We start from the raw sequence: 19,873 nt of genomic DNA on the forward strand, positions 1-19,873 counted from the left end.
CACACACACACACACACACACACACACACACACACACACACACACACACACACACGTCTCAGTGGAAAAGATGAATGGGACTCACACACCTCTGAGAGACACGGAACGAGAGACAAAGCTTCCCTGTTCAAGAGGTTTAAACAGCAACTGAGCAGATGTTTATCGACACATTTATCAGGATTTGTTCAGACAGAAATCAGCTCAAAAAAATCAAGCCTTCAGAAAGAAACGTCTGCAGTCCTCAGCTGTGCAAAACACACGACTTTACCCTGAACAAAAGGATGAAGGTGAAGTTTTGAAAACAGCATTCTGCCCGGACTGATGCAACATCACAAGATGAAACCCTCTAACCTCGTCTCATTACTGCAACGAGCACTGCTAACAAAACACTAACTGAGCCCTGAGCTCTACCTGGTATTTCCTGCGTAGAAACAGTGTTTTAACACGTCCTCTTATAAACACTGACTGACTAAATGTGAAATAAATACTACAGAAATACTATTAAAAGTAAGAGTTTTGCTCACTGTTGAGTTGTGGTGAGCAGCTGCCGTCTTGCATTGTGAAATCTCCCACCATTTACGACTTGTAAGTGGGAAATTCCCACTTCCCAGTGCAACTGCACCGCAGCAAAAGTAGCTGGTGAAAATGCAGTGAAATGTAGATTTTACACGGCAAATTTTGCCAGCTCCTTTTGAACCCTGTGCACCTCCACCTTGTGGTGGGATGCCTTCGTTTTTACAGGTAATATAATCAACGTGCATCATGGGAGTTGTAGTTTGTCAATGCTGGCTTTAAGGCAGCTTATTTTAAGATATTTTAAAGACATCTTTGAAGCTCTCGTGGCCCACAATTGGCCCGTGGGCCTTAGATTTGACATGTGTGGCTTAAAATATGTTAAGAATGACTCAGCTACCACTGCACCAAATTTGAGCTCAGTATCTATAACATGGACAAACTTAAAGTCGTTTTTGTCTTTTTTAAAGTCGGCTGTGGGAGCCATTTTGAAACAGGTTGATTCCAAATGTCAGGAGTAGATGAAGACTCAACAATATTATTCTGTCATTTTTATTAAACATTCTGCATGAGTTGTGTTGTTAACATATTGCCTGTTGCCTTTGAAAGTGGGCAATATGAGCAGATTAGGAATTGATAACAGGGTGAGAAAATATTCCTGAATTATTGGACAAATATTCGACAGATTTTAGGCTTATGAAAATGAAGATTTTAAACTTTATTTTAGAAATAGAGAAAGTGGCTGAGTCTCAAACCCAAACTGGGAGCTGAGAGTTTAAGAATTTGTTTTAAAAATAATTATATACACATTACATGTACATATATACAGTACAGTACTAACATACGGGTCACAAGTTTAAATCGCATTAAAGTGTAAAACCTGCACCAAGATGGTCCCCAGCTGACAGTTTCTTGTCAAATGGAAACAATTTTTTGATGCAGGGAGACATCTGAACGCTCTGAGACGTCTGTGAGGAATATCTCCCCCCACGCAGGACGAACGGAGGTCTGTCCTGAGCCGTCTACGGTGGACTTGGACACTTTGTGTTAATTCTGTCAGCAAACAGCAACATTTAGGCTCTGAAGCTGCTGAACGGAACAACCCCGCTGAACCCTGCACATGCTGGTTCATTTATTTCATATAGTTTAAGATACTTAGAACACAGTATTTGCACTGACGGGTAACGGTGTAATAAATGTAATAAGATATACAACACACAGCTGGTTTGTGACCTTTCCCTCAGTCTGAACGCTCCGTTTGATCTGAGGAGAAACGAGGCAGTGAAACGAAGCTGACAGCTGCTGAATGACCTTTTTGTCATTTTTCACCAGCATGACTGCTGTCTGCACGTGAAATGACCTAAAGCCTCTCCTTGGATTGTTTATATGGTGCCATTCTATTGTACATTCAGGTGCAGGATGCCTGTTATTTATAATGGTTATTTCTGTTCAACAGAGAGTTTATTCCATCCAATTTGAAACAAACATTGAAAACGATTTATGTATTAACATTAAAATGGGCGCATTCTCAGTATAATTCGGTGTTTTCTCATTTTACATGATTTAGTTTTGATAAAAATTTGACTCAGGTTCACCTGCTGCCACAAAAAATAAATTTTAAATACTTAAACATCAAGATACCAAAATTACTTCACCACATGGCATTTTAACTTTATTTTCAAGTGGTTTTAGTGAATAATATTTGATTAATCCATCATTTTACTGGTCTAAATGTGAATCCCAGGCAATTTAGAAACGTCACAAAGTAAATCACAGCTCATTTCATATTTGGGCACTTTGTTGGCATAAAAATATGTTGTGTTTTATTTATTTTGGTGAATCTTGGACACAACTCCCGATCATGACAAGAACTGGACGATAATGGGTGAAAATGCAAAGAACTAAAAATGCCCCAAAAAATAAAATATTTGTTGTTTTCAGTGACATCAGACAAAAACTTACACCAAGTTGCCCTTATAGAAAAATGTGACTAAAACCAATAAAAGAAACTAACACATGCTTCTGAAAGTTTTAAGAAGATAAATAGATGATTTAAAAATTTATAATATTAAGGAGAAAAGCATTTAAAACCTTAAACTTGTTGAATTTTTTGCCACGGTCTTATAACTGGTAAACCACGCCTTCTTTTAAAAGTGCTGGTCTTCATGTGACGTCACATCCGCTGTCAAAAACAAAACAAGCCTTTATGGCGGACGAAAAATCTCAAATACTAGAAGATGCCTACTCTGAGTTTAACAAGCGCAATTATGAGGAAGCGGAAAAGCTTTACACAAAGTTTATAACTTCCTGTTTACAGTCCAGGTATTGTTTATTTATCGAACAATTACCGGTTAGCTAATAAGCTAACAAAAACATTTTGTTACCAGTCAAACCTTGGGACTTTAACACAGCTAGCAAATTATTTAATGTTTCCCTGCTAAGTATTTATTGTGAGAGAAAATAAAATTCTTAACTGTGTTGTATGCGTTGCAGGAATTGTGAAGCGGTCAGTTTGGCAACAGCCTTTAACAACCGTGGACAGATCAAGTACTTCCGGGTGGATTTTTGCGAAGCTATAGAGGACTACACGTCCGCAATAGAAGCTGACAACCACTTTGCAGTTTCGTTCTACAATAGAGGACTCATCCATTATAGATTAGGTAAGAAAAAAATGAATAAAACATGGTTATTTCCTCTTAAGCTAGGCTACTTCCGCTCTGTCCTTTCAAAATAAAAGTCTTGATTGGCTCTCCCAAATTTTTTTTTATTATCTCTTTTTAACAAAGCTCAATAAAGGAGTGTCTCATGGTCGAGAATCTAACCATGGGCATATTTAAAAAGGACACATTAAATAATTTATTAATTACATAATAAATAAAAGAATATGCAGATCTATCCTATTTGGCAGACTGATTTTTCATTACTTGGTTGTTGTATTCTCTTTCGTGCATACTTTTGAAAAACACTAGGTGGAGCTCTGTTCTTGCAATCAAATGTTGTACAGCGTTTTTGCTTATGTGAACCACAAAAACGTCATCCTTTGATCTGATTGTGTTTTTACTGTGTTGCTGTTACCTTACAGGCTTTTTTGATGACGCCAAGAGTGATTTTCAACAAGCCCTTAAACTCAGTCCAGATTTTGAAGATGCACAAGTGAGCCTGCGGCAGACACTGCTGGACCAGCAGGAGAAGATTATTAGAGGATACTGAATCTAAATACTGCACATCACGTCACCCGGTTCATCTAGTGTTCAACGATCAACACAAAAACATGGGAGATTTGAGCAAACAGCTTTTCCCTTGTTCATCTGCAGTATGATCATAACGGAGAATGTTTTGAATAAAAAATAAAATGTTTTTTAAAGAGTGCAGAACCATGTAAAGATCAATAGTCTGTTTGTGCAATATGTTTAGATTTTTCTGCCTTTAGGTTCGTTTTTATTTTGGGGTTTAATTTATTTCTTTGAGTGCAGTAATATTGAAGTAACACAAAATAAAAATACAATAATTGCATAGAAACAGTCTTTTTAAAGGGGTTAGTTTCTGATTATTGTAAAAAGTTTGGATCTCTGATGTGGAACTTTCTTTTTAGCTAAATGAAACATATATTTTTTTTACAGAATTCATCCCTCATGAGGATAAATTCTAGCTCTGGATAGCCCAGACTTAGCCAAAACAAGTATTGTGTTCATGTGAAGTTTTTGTCTTTTATGCAACAATAAAAAAAAACTATGAATAAGTCAGTTTAAAAACTGGCTTGAGCTAAGCTTGATTAAATTTAAAGAAGTGTGTCTAGCATACCATCTGAAAATATGACCCTCATTGTCCTATTGCCCAACAAACAAATCTGAATTTTAGATTAGACAAGATATCATCTTCAAAATATGTGATGTGAACTACCACCACAGCAAAGTTTAGCTCAATGTTTGTCAAATTTACAGAGTTATAATCTTTTATTTTGTGTTGATTAGCTGTGGCCGTATTAAACTGGAATAACTCTGAAGGTTAAACGAGTTGGAGGATATGGTGATGATAAACTGACAAGCCATAAACAAAACACCAGAGAATTAAAATGAGACACAGACCTGCAGTAATTATAAAAAATATATAAGGTTCAAAATGAAAAATAAAAAACAGTAGCCTAAATTGATTTTAACTCGTTTGTATGTCTGAAATGGTAAAATTAAATGAAATGATGATTAAAACTATTAAAACGCTTTATTATCCTTCTGTTCTTGAGTGTTAATTGAAATCAGCCGGTTCTTCTCAAAGAAAAAAAAAGCCACCAGGTGTTACCAATCCCCCTCGGATTCCCTGTGCCGTGCAGGTGATCAGCAGACGTATAAAACAGGTGGTGTGTCAGCAGAAAGACATCAGCTCCTTCTCCTTCAGAGCTGCTTCATCTGTGGAGTTTGTGAGGTTCAAAGCTGAGCTCTGGTGGCAGTTGGACCTTGGACAGTTTCCCCCCATTTGCCAGGATGTTTGTGGATTGCAATATGCGGAAGCCTGAGAAAATGTAAGTTATTGATTGTGTTTCTTAGACAAGTGTATTTTTTCATGTATTTTAAACTTAAATGCATTTTTTTAGGTTGTTCTGGAACTTGATGGCTGCAGTTTTTGTATTGGGTCAAGCATGGCAGAATGTGAAACTCAGTTCTCAGCCAAGTAAGTGTAAATTAATATTTTATATATTAAACATCATAACTAGTTGACTTACAAGCTTAAACTCTGCTTATTTAAAGCAGGCAGTGGTTTAAAGATGGATTGTGCTGCTAACCTGATGAGGCTTTCTTTGGATGAGGCTCTTGCAGTTGGAAACCAACTTGAAGTTGATGCAATCAGTAAGGCTTTTTTTTTTTAAGCTCCTAGGACCATTGGTTTGCTTAACTACTAGAAAACAACTAATGTGGCTTCTTTTCAGATGGTTCCAACCTTATTATGCTGACACCTGGTAAGGCTGCTCAGTGTGGCTACAGCATGGAATCTGACCCTTGGGGCAACACTAGAATCTACACCTCCCTGCTGGGCTGCTATGTGGATAACAAGGTGAGAGAAAGCTTGCAGAACATGTTAATCATTCTTCACCAGGGAAGATGCAGAGTTAATTAAATTTCTTCTCTTGCAGGATGACATGACCTTCACTGTTGGCTTGAAACTGAAAATCTTCCACAGTCCCTCTGATGTGCTCAGTCACGATGTGTCCCAGACCTGCAGCTACACTCGCTGGGCTCCTAAAGAGATCCTCTGTGAAAGGAACTACATGGAAGTGGGTAGCTTCACATTTTGCTTTGAACTCATTTAGTTTTATGGCAAAACTGAACAAATGTATTTTTTTTTAAGGTGTCCACTTACATGGCTATGGCTACATCTCAAGTCAAAAGTCACGAGAAGGATGACTCTAATGCCCTTCCTACTGTACGTCTTCATATATATTTTTTTACAAATATTGCTCTAGGTTTAGCCAGTTGTGATAACTAGCAGTTTCTCTCCACAGGAGTCCAATGATGAAAGTGGAATCTGGAAGCTCACCTTCTTCGCTCCTGAACCTGTATCCATGGTCCCAAAAGAAGCTGACCAAGCCGGCTACACCGCCATGACTACCCCAACCCGCCTGGTTGTACGAAGCCCCTACAACACTGCAGAGACTTACCCTGAGGATGTAAGCACCCTTTCAATGCACTTGCCTCCCTTCCTGGTCTTGAAAATGGCATGTAACATGTGCTCTTCCAGGTTGCTGGAGTCCCCATGGAAGTCCTGAAAGTGAGCGTTTACCAGAAGTCCCAGCAAGGACTCAATGTTGTCAACTTGGCAGCTGCTTGCCCTACTGGTGAGTTGCTCAAACCTCCTAATTTAAATGCATAGTTTAGCTCAAATTAAAGTGTTTTCTTATAACAGGTGGTGTCCTGTTCACTGAGAACCTCATCTCCTGGCACTTGCCTCGCCGTGTGACTCCTCTTCTGGACAGCAAAGTTAAAACTGTGGAAATGTTCATGGGAATCAACGGGCTGAGGCTGGATAAGGCTCAGATGGCTGCAAGGAAATACTCCCTGTCTACCACCGACTTCCATGTTGTTGTGGATATCCCAATCGGCTCACCTGAAGGCTACTATAAGGTTGGCACAAAAAGCAATATAAAACTTCTACTAAAGGACATGATTGCATTTATTAATGGTATTTGTTTGCAGAGCCATGCCCCAGACTTCCAGTACCACATCACCTACTCCATTGAGCCCATGCTTGAGATGCTGTGGAGAGCCGACAACACTCAAGATGACACCCGGTACAAGGTCTTGTTCCCAATTACGACTCCACCAATGCCTCGCCCTCCTTTCACTGAGGATCGTAAGTACCATGAGCTATCCATCTAGAATCTTTAACTTTTAACATTAGATGCTAAAACTTTACTGTTCTGCAGATACTGTTGCACAGGAGAGGTACTTCACTGCTTATGTGGGAACTTTCCTCCATGATGTGGTTCTGAGGAACATCACTTTTCCCAATGGCATCTTCACGGTTGAGGAGAGCAATGCCAGAGGTTACCTTATCCACCAGCACCTCATCTCAAATGGCTCCATTGTCTTCTCCCTTCAAGTTCCCTTTGACTCTGAGGCTGTCCTGAAGCATGTGAGTTTAAAACTTAAATACCCTTAAAACACCTGTTCACTATAATGAAACCTAACATACACCCCCCCCCCCCCCCCCCGTCCCCAGAACCCTGAGCCCTTGATGACTACTTACACCCTCTCTGTAGTCTTTGGATTTGCCATCCTGCCTGAGCAAGCAACATTTTCCCACCCACTGCAACTGGAGGCATCTGTTAAGGATGTTGGTAGGTCTGACTAAACTGAGTTATCTGTGCAATAACTGACTGCAGTCACCTAACCGGCCTCTAATATCCCTTCAGTGCTGCCCACACTCTCTGGCACCTGCGACCTGGACAAGTTTTACATCACAGTGACATACGGCAACCAAGGAAATGAATTCCGTACCCTGGTTGGAACTCGTGATCTGACCCCTGAACTGGCTGCACTCTACCAGATTCAACAGAACAACACACACTTCTCAATCCAAGTGCCATATGCTGCTGAAGATGTGGTCTTTGAGGTGAGTCTTGACCATAATCTGCCAAACTAAACATGCTACAGACGCTTAACTTTCTCTCTTGTAGTCAATTACCACTGAGTCAATCAAAGCCAGACTCGATGTGCTGCTGTGGGATGCCAAAAACAACTGGGTGCTCGGTGACCTTTACTTGGCTTGCTACTTCCCCTTGATGATGACTAGTAAGAGTTAATGGTGTTTCTGGTTCTTCAGTGAGTTAAACAGCTTCTGTAAAAGTCACATCAAACTTTCAGGGTGCTACCCCAACGGAACCATCGCTGCCTTGGCTGTGAAGGTCAGCTCTGTGCCAAACCTCATCCCCAGCTGGCTGACTCTGAAGGACCCTTCTTGCGGTCCAACCTCCAGCAACAACCGCTTTGCTCAGTTCATCTTCAGGGCTGACTCTTGTGGCACAACTAGAACAGTAAGTTCACCACTGCTCCATCACTCAAATCCTGCTTTATGATTTTTAACTTGTACTTTTTTTTTCCTCAGTTCTTCAACAACTACATGCTGTATGAGAACGAGATTGGCCTCTATTACACTCGTGACAAGGCAATGCCACGCACTTCTCCTGTTGACCCTGACTACAAGTGGGTACAAAATGTGTTTGCAACACCTCATCCAATTCAGACAGACTCTAATACTTTCTCTTTATAGGCAAACCATCTCCTGCTACTACCTGGTTAATGACACCCAGAGCATCGGTTTCACTGCACAACCAAGACTCTACGAGCCCAAAGCAGAGATCGGTTCAGGCCTGCTGGTCGTGCAGATGAGAGTGGCAACAGGTGGATATAAAACTTTACATGCAAACATGGTTTTTATATAATCTTGAGTTATTCATGCTGTGTTTCTTGTGCATAGATTCTTCATACAAGCAGTTCTACAAAGCTGAAGACTACCCAGTAGAGAAGTACCTCAGGCAGCCTCTGTTCTTTGAAGTGGAACTAGAATCAACAGATTCTCACTTGGAGCTCATCTTGGAAAACTGCTGGGCTAACCTTCAAGAAGACAAAACTGCTGTCCCCAGCTGGGACATCATTGTTGATGGGTAAATGTAGCTTTATTTCACCCCTTCATAGGAAAATCTGGGTCTAATCATTATCTTCAACCCTAGCTGTGAGAACCCTGAGGACAGCTACACCACTATCATCTACCCTGTCGAGATGGATGCCAGAGTCTCAGTCCCATCCCACACCAAGCGTTTCTCCATGAAGATGTTCGCTTTCCTCGAGGACCAGAAGGTTCTGAAGCATGAGGTAAAACTCACTCCAACTTCTAAGTTACCCCAAACCTGAATGTAGCTCTAACAAGTTCTCACTGTGTTTAGATTTATGTCCACTGCAACGTGGTGATCTGTGACAAAACCGTCCCTGGTGAAAACATCTGCCGAGGCCAGTGTGCTGCTAAACCCTCTGCTGGAATTAAATCTTCTGCTACACAAGGAAGGAAAAGGGGTAAGTATCTGAAAGCTAAAAAACCAAAACATTACAATGATCAAACTAAACATGACTTGTCTTCCTTTGCAGCACAAACTCCCCCTAACCAGAAAAAGCAGATTTCCTCTGGACCAATTATGTTGAATAGTCGCTTCCAATAAACAAAACTTCTTAAAATATTTCTGTCTCTGCTTAAGTTTTTGAATGCTGGTCTTGGTTCAAAATGTGTGCACTTTAAATTGTCAAGTTAAAAGGTAAACATGGCTTGAATTGCAACTTGCACTTCAGTGGTGGCTCACTGAACTTTACTGAAATGGTTTTGGTTGTCATGACTGCACTGCAAATCCTCATTGTTGCATAAACAAAACAAAAATTTTTGGTAACTTTTCCAGCAACACTTTTAGAACAATTGTCCTCACTGTACAGTCTTGACATGTTCAAATCTACACTGTCATAACTGGCTATTGACGGTTGGATGGAAATGGTTACTTCACTCAAATTGAATAACCCCTAAAATTTGGTTAGTTCAAAATTCTAAAGCAATTCTGCAATCAAACTTATCAACCTGGAGAACTCTTTATGCCATGCTTTAAGAACTGGTTTAAAAATTTGAGAGACTTGAGTGGAAACGGCTTAACATAAAATCATTTTATCCTGGTCCACTTTGTTGTTTGAACTAATTTGGCTTGATTCACAACTTTGTTTAGAACCAGACTTCATTTCTGCCTTGACACATTAAACTGCAGAGGGGGGGGGGGGGGGGGGGGGGGGGGGGGGATCGGTTCTTCAGCCCCAGTTTTATCAGTCAGTCTCTCTGGAGCCTGGGAACAATATAAACACATTATTGCCTCCTAATGGATTCACAAATTGCTGTTTCAGACAATCGTTCCATTTGCTCGGATTTTCAGGAAGTTGCTGAGAGACTTTGGCTTTAATGTACTTCAATATTTTCCTGTAAAAACAGAGGTGCCTCGTTTGTCATTTTGTGCTTTTACATAAAGTCAATGAAATGTGATAAAATACCAGGATTTAATTAATCACAAAGATGTTGGCTGGATGTAAGCGAGAAGTTTTGTTTAATTCATCACCTTGTCGTCGTGCAAAATAATTTTATGGCTCATCGGACTGGAACATGAGTCGGAACAAAAAAAAAAGACACTTCAATGAAATGTTGCTGGTCTCATTTTAAAAGAAAATCTTAAATTTCTGTCAAAAGCAGAAAATTTTAAACATATGAGCCAAACTGCATTAAAAAGCTGCCTTTTATGTCAAAGTTTTAAAAACAGCAAGTCTCTGTAATTAGCTAAAAAAGCTAAAATGGAGTCATTGAACTAAATAAAAGCAGCTAGAAGGGGCTAAAAGATATGACAGATAAATGCTAAATATAAGCTAAAAGTAACGATTCTCTAATAGTTAAATATAAAGCAAAGACTGATAAGTAGCAAAACTCTAATAGAAACTAAAACTAGCAAATTCAAAGCTAAAAGTATCAAAAATGTGGCCTAAATGCAAGCTTTGAGCTTAAAGTAACAAATGCTAAAAGCTAAAAATAAAAGACTAAAAATATGAAACCAAAAAGGAGCAATGTGCTACCCAAACAGAGCAAAACACTTGCTAAAATCTCCATTTCATCATTGATGGAAACAATCATCATTTCATCATTGAGAGAAAAAGAGGGCCGATGGATCCAAACTGCTCCTAAACTTCTCCAGGAAACTTTTTAAAATGATGAAAACAGATGGATGTCTGATAGTTTGTCATCATTTCATCTGCAGGCTGTCACCATATTATCACAGCTTGTTGTTTCTTCATAAATCAACATTTATCACAAAACGACAAACTCTGGGACAGCAGCAGTCTGAGATGTTTCCATCAGTCTGGAGAGAAATTTCTGCAAAGATCATTGAATCTGTTTTATAGCTGGTTGTTACGATCCAGCTGTTTCACAGCTGCAGGTCTTTCTGTGCAGCAGCATCAGGCTCAGTCAGACATGATGCAGCACAAGATTCTGAAAACAAACAGAGAGCAAATTTTGTGCAGTCGTTTTAAAGATGTGATTATAGAGCGGTGCTCTGCAGAACCTGCAGTTTTTATTTTCACCCTGTTCTGCTCAGCATCATTAACCCTCCTGCTCCTCCTCTGATTCATTAGCTGGACTCTGAGCCCTCTTTGCCCTTTACTGCCTCCATTAAATCCTCGTTCTCTTTTTTCAACTCTCCGTGGATCGTGGGGACGTTAGTTCAGCAGCAGCAAAGGTGCCGACGTCTTTTTCAACCTCTCCTTTATTGTACACTCAGCACTTTTTCAATCAAGTTGAAGTAACTGAACTGAAAACGAGTTTGATCTGCAAATAAATATGTTGAAATCATCTGAAGTGAACTTCTGAGCATGAAGAGTTTATTCCTTACCTGTAGGCAGGTCTTTAAATGACCTACTGCTCCGATAGATGAGCTAACAGCTAGTTTTCCTTTAGCTCTTCAATCTGTCAGAAATAAACATTCGTTTACAAATTTCGATAGTTCAAAAAGCAACACAGCAAACGATAACTTCTCTACAGTCCCTCGCTTCAAAGGCCCTATTTGTTTCAGTCAATTCTTCCATTTTGGGATGTTTTAAAGCTTTGTATCAACATTCACATTTCAGTAAGTATTCCTTATTTGGCTCATCCAAACAAAAAGGAGCTGAGTTTGTTAGCAGAGCTGCAGTAAATAGCAGCGGTCACACTGAGTCCTGAGGAGTTCAGACTCCTCAGAGACATCCAGACACACAGTGTGAGACGCTGAAACATCAAAAACAGACAGCAGCTGAGACCAAAAAGGGTTATTAAAAAGCTTCGGTCATGCTGCAGCGTTCGAGGCGAGGTGAAGGTGATTTTAGCTTTAGATCACAGGTGTCAAACTCAAGGCCTGCGGGCCAAATGTGGCCCTCCACAGCATTTCATGTGGCTCCCGAGAACATCAAAGATGCAACGTCTTTAAAACAAGCGCATGATGCTTCAAAGCCAGCATTGACCATAAACTACTCCCACCACCAGGTGAAGCTGCACAGGGTTCAAAATTAGCCTGCAGCCAGCCGTGTAAAATCTACATTTAGAAGTTTTTTTGTCAGCTAGCTTTGCTGCAGCCTAGTTGTACTGTACACCCTATAAATGTTGAATGAAATACAATTTGTATTTTGTGTTTGTTATACAAGATATTTTCAGTAAAGAATGAGACTGACCCCTAGCTTGGACCAACTTCTGCCTAAGATGATTAATTTTATTACATGTTCAAACTTCAGCTTCTTCTGAACAAACTTAATAAGATGAAAGAAAGCAAAGCATTGTCTCTGGATTGGTGACAGTATTAAAAAAAGTGTTGTTTTTTTATAAGTTACACAACAGATTTGAGGAGAAAAGCCTCAGAGTTCTGCTCCAGTCCTGCAGTCTGAGCTCATCGATCTGTTCCGGACCACATAGCTCATCCAGGTTAATGTCCCAGCCTCCCCAGCAGGTACATGTGACCTGAACCAGCCCTCTTCCTGCTGCGCTGCTTTTATGTGGGACAACATGTCGAGGGCGGGTGGGTTGTCGCTCCTAAAACTAATTTGAACAAATAGCAATTACCTGTAAAGGTCAAACTGTGTGGAGAGAAAGGCCACCAGTGCATGACTGAGCTCAAGTGTTTCAAACTTTGCCTTTAGGCTTTAGTTTTTATTCCATCTCCTATAAAATTAAAGCACTTTGTGGCTGAAAAACAAACAGTTTTTTCCACTTTATAGAGGGGAGGAATTCTGAATGCGAGTGGACTGGATGGAGCATTAAAGCTCCGGGAGATAAGGTGTCACAGAACGATTGGATTCCTGCCAGAAACCCTGGGATCACTTTCATCTGTGGAAAGTAAAAACAGATCGATAAGGCCGGGCATGTCATGAATGCATATCACCCGCCACCTTTCATGTCAGCCTTTCAGACTGAGCTGTGTTGAGGAGCGACGTGGCTGTTTTTAAAAGGTTATCACATGAGACAGCACACCAAATTTAATCTCAGCATCTGAAAACATTCGCAACGTTTCAGAGAGTTTGGTGTTTCCTCATGTCAGCAGACTGTGGCGGCCATCTTGAATTAGATTGGCTCTAAATGGTCAATCAATCGTAGATTAACTGGTGGTTCGTGAGATACATTTTGCTAACAGACAGGGTGGACTCTAACCGTTAATGCTAAAGTTTGCAGTGTTACTAAACGCAGCAAATTTTAGCTCAATATCTGTAAAATTGACTGAGTTGTAGCCATTTTTCTCACGTTTAAGGTCAGTTGATTTGGCGGCAAAACTGGAAAAACGAATCTGTGTCCCCTCAGTACGAGAAATGTTTGAATATTTTTAGTTGTTGACGTTTTGACATTTCCTCTCAGGTGAAATTTGTAAGTTACTCCACAAAGCTGCAGGCTCCGTTGTACCGTTTGTCCCTGAACGCCTCACAGAAATAAAAGGTCACTGCGAGAAATGATGAATGTACAAAGAACAGGACTTTAAGTTCTACAGACGTGTGCAAAAATACTATTAAATGCTTTATTGTCACCTGCTGCAGTAAAGATAACATGTCTGTTTGACATCTCTTAGTGGACAGATTTTTAATGAAGCTCTTAGAAAGGCACCATCGGTGAATTTAACAAACACAAAAATATCTTCAGCTCAGTCAGTTTAACAGATACTGACTTAAAGTTTGGTGTGGTAGCACCTGGCAGTCAACTTTAATAAATGTGTGGAGAGCCAACAGTGTGATTGTGTTAAAACTTTCACAAAATTCTCTTAGTTTCACTCTGTTGTAAAAGATGGCAGGTGATGAGTGCCTTTAAAGTGCCAGTGACATATTTTTTTGTATTAAATATGAATGCGTTTTTGGAAAGATAACATTGATAACATATTGCAAAAAAAAAATCATGCCTCTGAGATGAACAGTTGTTGAGATATTTGCATTTCAAGAAACAGGAAGTGGTGTCAAAGGGGAACATCTGGATGTCAAGAAAGCATTGAAACAACAGGGGAAAACACAAACTATAAAAAAATATTCTGATGTTTTTTTAGAGAGAGACAAAGAAGAGTCAGAGTTCAAATAATATGTTTCAATAAACACAGACCTGGGAGTTTATTTTCTAAATAGTTCCCCTTTGATGTCACTTCCTGTTTTACTTAAGCTGATCCGAGTTAGAAAGAAAATCTGCCAGTTATGTGATAAAATGGGTAAAATTATGTTTTTATGCTACCTTTTTCAAATATAAAAATGTTTTTGACTTTTTTAAGGAACGTTGGACCTTTAATTTCTGTTTAGGACACAAACAGACAAAAAAATTCAAAGAGAAAGATAATAAATCTTAAAGGAATAAAAGCAGACAAAAAATAAAACAGTGTGACAAACATAAACCTGGATTTCAGCACCAACAGAGTGATTTCCTCAGAGCAAAGAGCTGAAAACTTGACTTTTGAACACGTTTTATTTTAGGTTAGACTACCTCTCATTTTAAATCAAAATGCCTACATGGTCCGGTACACTGGACAGAAAATGAGCCCAGAAAAAGCAGCCAAATTAAAAAAAAAATAAATTATTGCTTTCAGAAAGCCTGATGAAGACAGTTTTCTTCAGAACTTTTCTCTCCACAAGTTATAGACGTCAACTTTGATAAAACTGCATGCGTCTGTAAATCTGCTGCCACATGTTAATTTACTGATAATCAATAGATGTCAGGACAAATTCTGTTTGTCTTTATAACAGATGCCAAGTGATGAGAGCACTGAAACACAAAATGTGGATTAAGCAATATGCTAATCCACTAAGTGATGCACACCTGACACACGAACACCAAGGATCGAAACTCATTTACTAAAGGTAATGAAAAACCTACAGGAGTAATTGGGTTTATCTGTTCTGGTAAAAATTCATGTGGTCTGAACACGAACCAGGATGAAGGACAGTCCACGATGATCCATGAGGATTTAACGGGTTTTGTTCAGGTTCAGGTCCCTAATGTTAGAGATGATGGTCCAGGCTGGAGAGCCCGGCTGAGAGAAGACAACCTGTTTTTGTGGAGCAGCGGCTCATCTGAGCAGAAATTACAGCCGGAGACAAAAGATCGATACCTGAAGAACAGAAAGAGGTGAACAAGTGAGGAATGTTTCACACATTTTAGTGTGTTTTGTTGGAATAAAAGGTTACATGTGTGAAAGCTTTTTTTGTTGTTTTTTTGTTTGCAGCCTAATTTATTTACATATTTTGCGTTATTTTGCTTCTTGTAACTTATAGTTTTTCTTCTTTTATCTTTTAGTTAGTGTTTTGTTCAGTTTAGCTAGCTTTAAGCTAGCATATATGTACTGTTTTTATACTTTTAACTAGCTTTTTGTTGTGCTTTATTTATTTTAGCAAATAGCTGTCTTTTTGCTACATTTGGCTTTAAACTACCCTTTAGCTTTAGTTTACTACCTTTGTCTTTGACAAGAATTTTGTCTCTTTTGGGTTTTTTTTTCTTTTAGCTAGTGTTTGGCTTATTTTAGCCAGCATTTCACTACTTTTGACATTTCTTTTGCTGTTTGCTACCTTTAACCAACTTTTTGGAGCGTTTTGCTGCCTCAACTATATCTTGCATTTTGCTTTTTTTGTTTTAACAACTCAGTTTCACGTTTAACTGAAAGAAGTAACTCAGCTTTTGGCCACACAGAAGAAACAGCTTTCTTCTGAGATTTATTTCACATTCAGAGGAGTTTCTCCTCAACACGTTGAAACAGCTTCACAAACTGAAACAACCTGGACTTTTTCACAGTGATCAAACAAACAGGAGCAAACTATTCATCAGCATCAACGACAGAACTATAACATAACTATTTTCATTACTCGTTCTCAAAAGTGGATTTGTTTTTAGTCATGCAGGCTGCCTCAGACCCACGTTCTGATTTTTAGCCGTCGTTGTCATTCTAGCCTCTTGCATCGAGCGAACTCTCAGTTTGAACTTGCAGCGAGCAGACAAATCAATAAAGGACATTACTTTGAAAAACATTAACATTACGGCCTCCTACATGCATCGTTGCAGTTTTCTCAAGCAGAAAATGGGCTTTCAGACCTCAGAGCCTGGCTCGGATAATTCCCTTTAGATTTCCTGGTTTTAGTGACATTGTATTTTTCACAAGCCAACAAAAAAAGAGAGAAAAAACGTCCAACATATTTCTCTGTCAAGTTGCAGGAGGAAGGCAGAGCGGGAAGGTAAAGGGACGCTCAGCCCTCTGAGCCACATAGAGTCTTCCCGTCATAAAGAGAGTGATATGGCAGGAATCTCATTTTGTCGGCCCATTTTCACAAATGTTATCGTACGCTTCGATGTCCTGGAGGCTGGAGGCGTCCGTGTCGTCCCCGCCGCTGCTCTCGCTGTTCCTGAAGGCGATGCTTCCTATGAAGGGGTACACACTTCCTGTGAACAGCTCTTTGATGTTGTAATAGGGCAGCTCGGGGTCTTGTCTCTCAGGCTTGGTGATGCCCCGGCCCTCCATGGCTTTGTTCCTCTGATAGTACTTGGAGAACTTATTGAAGATGACGGTGATGGGCAGAGCCACCACCAGCAAGCCGCAGATGATGCACAAGGTTGCCACTAACTTCCCCGCCAGCGTCACGGGACACGTGTCGCCGTAACCAACTGTGGTCATGGTGATCATGGCCCACCACCAGCCCGAAGGGATGGTTCCCAGATCGGTGTGTTTCTCTTCTTTCTCGGCGAAGTAGATGAGTGCGGAAAAGACGGAGATTCCCACCGAGAGGAAGAGAATGAGCAGACCCACCTCCTGGTAGCTGTGACGGACAGTGGCACCCAGCGCTCGCAGTCCAATGGAGTGACGAGCCAGCTTGAGGATCCTGAGAACCCTCATGAGGCGCAGCACCTGCACCACCCTCCCGACGTTCTCCAAGTCCTCGTTCTCCTCCGCGCCCTCCTCGTCGCTCGTCTCCAGGGCCAGCGTGGCGTAGAACGGCACGATGGAAGCGACGTCGATGATGTTCAAGGGGTTGCCGAGGAACTTCTTCCTGGAGGGCGCGACAATCAGCCTGACGATGAACTCTGCGGAGAAGCAGGCGATGCATATCTGCTCCAGAACAGAGAGGACGGGGTCCTCGATGGGCTTCTCGTTGTCGTCCACACGCTGGAACTCGGGCATGCTGTGGACGCACATGGCGACAATGGAGGTCAACACGACGCTGAGGGAAGCCACCGCAATGATCTTGGAGGCTCTGGAGTGGCCCGGATCCTCCAGCCTGAGCCAGATGTAGCTCCGCACTTCTGAACACCACGCGCCTTTGAACTTGGCGAGGTCTTTATCCAGAGCGGAGAGCTCCTCGAAGGAGGAGTCGAAGCTCGGCTCGTGGTTGTCGTCACTCCTCAAGTCCCAGTCCCGGTCCTCGATGTACTCCTTCCTCTCGTGGTAGAAGTTGTGGCAGCAGGAGCTGAGGTGCAGCTCGTGGACGCCCCAGTACTCGATCTCCTGGCTGAAGGAGAAGATGCAGAGCTCCTCCATCATGTGAATGCGTCCCGTGTTGTAGAAGTTGAGCACACAGAGGAAGACCCGGGGGTTCCTGTCAAAGTAGTACTCCTTCTCAGCCGGGCTGTAGTCGTCGCACAGCTCCAGGATCGCCGCCTCGCTCTGGCAGAGCAGCAAGCGGGCCAGGCGGGTCTGGGGGAAACGGAGCAGCGTGCTCGGATCCACTTTGTGCCGCACCCCTCCCACGTTGAGGTTGACCCGGTCCTCCTCTCTCCCGTGGTGGTGGAGGATTTGGCCATATCCCATGGTCCTGATGCAGAAACACCATGTTAGTTTAATTTTACACGCGTGTCAGCGTAAAAAAAAAACATATGAACCCGCCTTGGAACAAATAATTTCTTATGTTTTTGGACAAAATAAAATCTGTAATTTGGAGTTTTATTGCAGCAACACATCTTAACAAAAGGCTGTAAAAGTAAAAAACAGTCAGAGGTGTATTTTGAAACTAAATAATTTTATCTTTTAGTAAAAAGGTTTCAAGAGAAAATTGGTAGAACTTTGAACTATCCCATCATAATACTGTATCATCAAAGATTCCAAAAATGTAGACAAAACTGTCTGTAAATACAGTTCACTGTGCCTTCCGTAATGCTGGTTAAAGCTCTATCATGCAAAGTAGAAGCCATAAGTGAACACCATCAAGTAACTAATGTCTTCTCTGGACCAAAGCTCATTTAAAGTTGTCTGAAGCAAACCTCCAACAACCAGTACTCAGTACTTAAAGAGTAGAAACACCATCCAGCCTGTTATAAGCACACAGCTCAAATGTTTGCCTCTCTGATGGTATGGGGGTACATTAGTGCCTCTGGCATGGGTAGCCTACTCATCTAAAAAGGCGCCATCAGGGCAGAACCGTACATACAGGTTTTAAAACAACATATGCTCCTATTGAGCAAAAACTTCACCAAAGAAGACCAAGAACTGCTAGAAGAGCTGGAATTGGACATGAGGCAAGAATGAGACAATATTCCCCTCCACAAACCCCAGAATCTGGACTCCTCGTGTCCTGGATGTTTACAGACTTTTGTTAAAAGAAGAAGGGGAAACGGCCAATGTCTCAGCTTTTTTGGAGCTCTGCTGCTGCCATCATATTCAAAATTCTCTCTTTTTTTTTTTGTTCCATTAAGAATATGGATTAATAAGGTTTGCAAATAACTGCATTCTGTTTTTTTAATCAACTGTGGAATTGTGATTGAGGCTAATTTAATTGCGCTCTTTATAGAACAAAGTGTTGACACAGCAAGTGGGTTGTGATGGAATGAGAGAAGACGCGAGGCATCTTATCCAGAGGTTTAACTACAGAAACATCACCAGGAAATATACTTGAAACTCCAAAAAAAAAAAAAAAAAAAAAAAAGAGGCAACAAGTTAAAATCACAAATTTTGAAGGTCTGCACAGATTTGACATTAGAAAAAAAATTGAACATACCTGCACTTGGAGCTTTTCTTTCCATGGAAATAACTTTATCCAGCTGGTCCTGTGATCATGTTCCTCTGAACTGCTGCAGACAACGCAGAGCTCTGGGAGTCTCACAGCGAGGAGCAGCAGGAGAGCAACGTGGAGAGCAGGAGAGGGAGGTGCACTTTGTGCAGCAGCTTCACAGATGGGACAGGAGGAGCTGGAGGCAGGACGGAGGCAGTTTGCTCCCTTTTACAGGGAGCAGGGAGGGGCGAGAGGAGAGAAGAGGAGGGCTGCAAAGATGTAGAGATGTCCCAAGAGAAAGGACTGCTCAGTCCTTGTGGTCGTTTTATTACCAATCTTCTCATAATATTCCCAAATATGGACCGGCTCGTTCTGTGCTGCTGCTTATTATGTCTGGAACACAAGTTCTGTGCTATGACCCGGCTCACTGGGCCACAGCAGAAAATGAAGACTGAACACGATTTTGAGTTGATTTTTTTATTTTATTTTAAAAGCATCCAACTAAGATAGGATCAGGCCAACACCTTAAAGGGATCTCAGACTGTTTGCACATATTTGCCTTAATATGTTATTATTTCTCCATTTTATTAAAAGTTGTTGTTTGTGATGCATTACAGAATGTCTTTAAAGAAATTATGTTTATAACATTTTTCACTTGATCACATCACCATTTTGTTACTGACGCAATGCATTCTGGGGATGGTGATAGGTTACAGTTGAGATTAAAACACAAAGAGTCAAGATTAAAAAGCAATAATGTGTAAAAATATATTTATATTTTATATTAGTTCTTATGTTCTGCAAAATATATTGGTTGAAACAAAAAAGAATCCCCATATATATAT

The 19,873-nt window shown here is 40.8% G+C and overlaps 3 protein-coding genes across 4 annotated transcripts; 2 read left to right on the plus strand and 1 right to left on the minus strand.

Moving 5' to 3' along the window:
- Positions 1-2,697: 2,697 nt before the first annotated feature.
- Positions 2,698-4,743, plus strand: ttc32 (tetratricopeptide repeat domain 32). Its single transcript, XM_014015703.1, has 3 exons — positions 2,698-2,835; positions 3,007-3,173; positions 3,596-4,743. The coding sequence occupies exons 1-3, from the start codon at positions 2,720-2,722 to the stop codon at positions 3,721-3,723; spliced, it is 411 nt and encodes a 136-aa protein (XP_013871157.1). The 5' UTR covers positions 2,698-2,719; the 3' UTR covers positions 3,724-4,743.
- A 99-nt stretch (positions 4,744-4,842) lies between these two features.
- Positions 4,843-9,235, plus strand: LOC106522625 (uncharacterized). Of its 2 annotated transcripts, none has more exons than XM_014015701.1 (21): positions 4,843-5,029; positions 5,102-5,178; positions 5,256-5,354; positions 5,435-5,559; positions 5,639-5,779; positions 5,854-5,928; positions 6,008-6,172; positions 6,244-6,340; positions 6,409-6,626; positions 6,699-6,855; positions 6,929-7,137; positions 7,225-7,342; positions 7,418-7,617; positions 7,682-7,796; positions 7,869-8,038; positions 8,110-8,207; positions 8,275-8,405; positions 8,482-8,668; positions 8,735-8,876; positions 8,948-9,074; positions 9,147-9,235. In XM_014015701.1, the coding sequence occupies exons 1-21, from the start codon at positions 4,992-4,994 to the stop codon at positions 9,215-9,217; spliced, it is 2,760 nt and encodes a 919-aa protein (XP_013871155.1). In that variant the 5' UTR covers positions 4,843-4,991; the 3' UTR covers positions 9,218-9,235. The 2 variants fall into 2 exon arrangements, with proteins under 2 accessions (XP_013871155.1, XP_013871156.1); XM_014015702.1 differs by having other exon boundaries at positions 4,881-5,029; positions 5,259-5,354.
- Positions 9,236-15,711: 6,476 nt separating this feature from the next.
- kcns3b (potassium voltage-gated channel, delayed-rectifier, subfamily S, member 3b) lies at positions 15,712-19,237 on the minus strand. Its single transcript, XM_014015704.1, has 2 exons — positions 19,035-19,237; positions 15,712-17,855 (listed from the first exon to the last, which is right to left on the minus strand). Exon 2 carries the CDS (start codon positions 17,849-17,851, stop codon positions 16,355-16,357), a length of 1,497 nt encoding a protein of 498 aa, XP_013871158.1. The 5' UTR covers positions 17,852-17,855; positions 19,035-19,237; the 3' UTR covers positions 15,712-16,354.
- Between the last annotated feature and the right edge of the window lie 636 nt (positions 19,238-19,873).

Source organism: Austrofundulus limnaeus, unplaced genomic scaffold, assembly GCF_001266775.1.
Source record: "Austrofundulus limnaeus strain Quisiro unplaced genomic scaffold, Austrofundulus_limnaeus-1.0 Scaffold133, whole genome shotgun sequence".
NCBI lineage: Eukaryota > Metazoa > Chordata > Actinopteri > Cyprinodontiformes > Rivulidae > Austrofundulus > Austrofundulus limnaeus.

Excerpts from the sequence above, each read along its gene's own strand:
- kcns3b (XM_014015704.1), bottom strand. The coding sequence starts at position 17,851 with ATGGGATATGGCCAAATCCTCCACCACCACGGGAGAGAGGAGGACCGG.
- LOC106522625 (XM_014015701.1), top strand. The coding sequence starts at position 4,992 with ATGTTTGTGGATTGCAATATGCGGAAGCCTGAGAAAAT. Across the intron at positions 5,179-5,255 it reads GAAACTCAGTTCTCAGCCAA|CAGGCAGTGGTTTAAAGATG; the intron begins GTAAGTGTAAAT and ends GCTTATTTAAAG. Across the intron at positions 6,856-6,928 it reads CCCTCCTTTCACTGAGGATC|ATACTGTTGCACAGGAGAGG; the intron begins GTAAGTACCATG and ends ACTGTTCTGCAG.
- ttc32 (XM_014015703.1), top strand. The coding sequence starts at position 2,720 with ATGGCGGACGAAAAATCTCAAATACTAGAAGATGCCTACTCTGAGTTT. Across the intron at positions 2,836-3,006 it reads ACTTCCTGTTTACAGTCCAG|GAATTGTGAAGCGGTCAGTT; the intron begins GTATTGTTTATT and ends TATGCGTTGCAG. Across the intron at positions 3,174-3,595 it reads ACTCATCCATTATAGATTAG|GCTTTTTTGATGACGCCAAG; the intron begins GTAAGAAAAAAA and ends GTTACCTTACAG.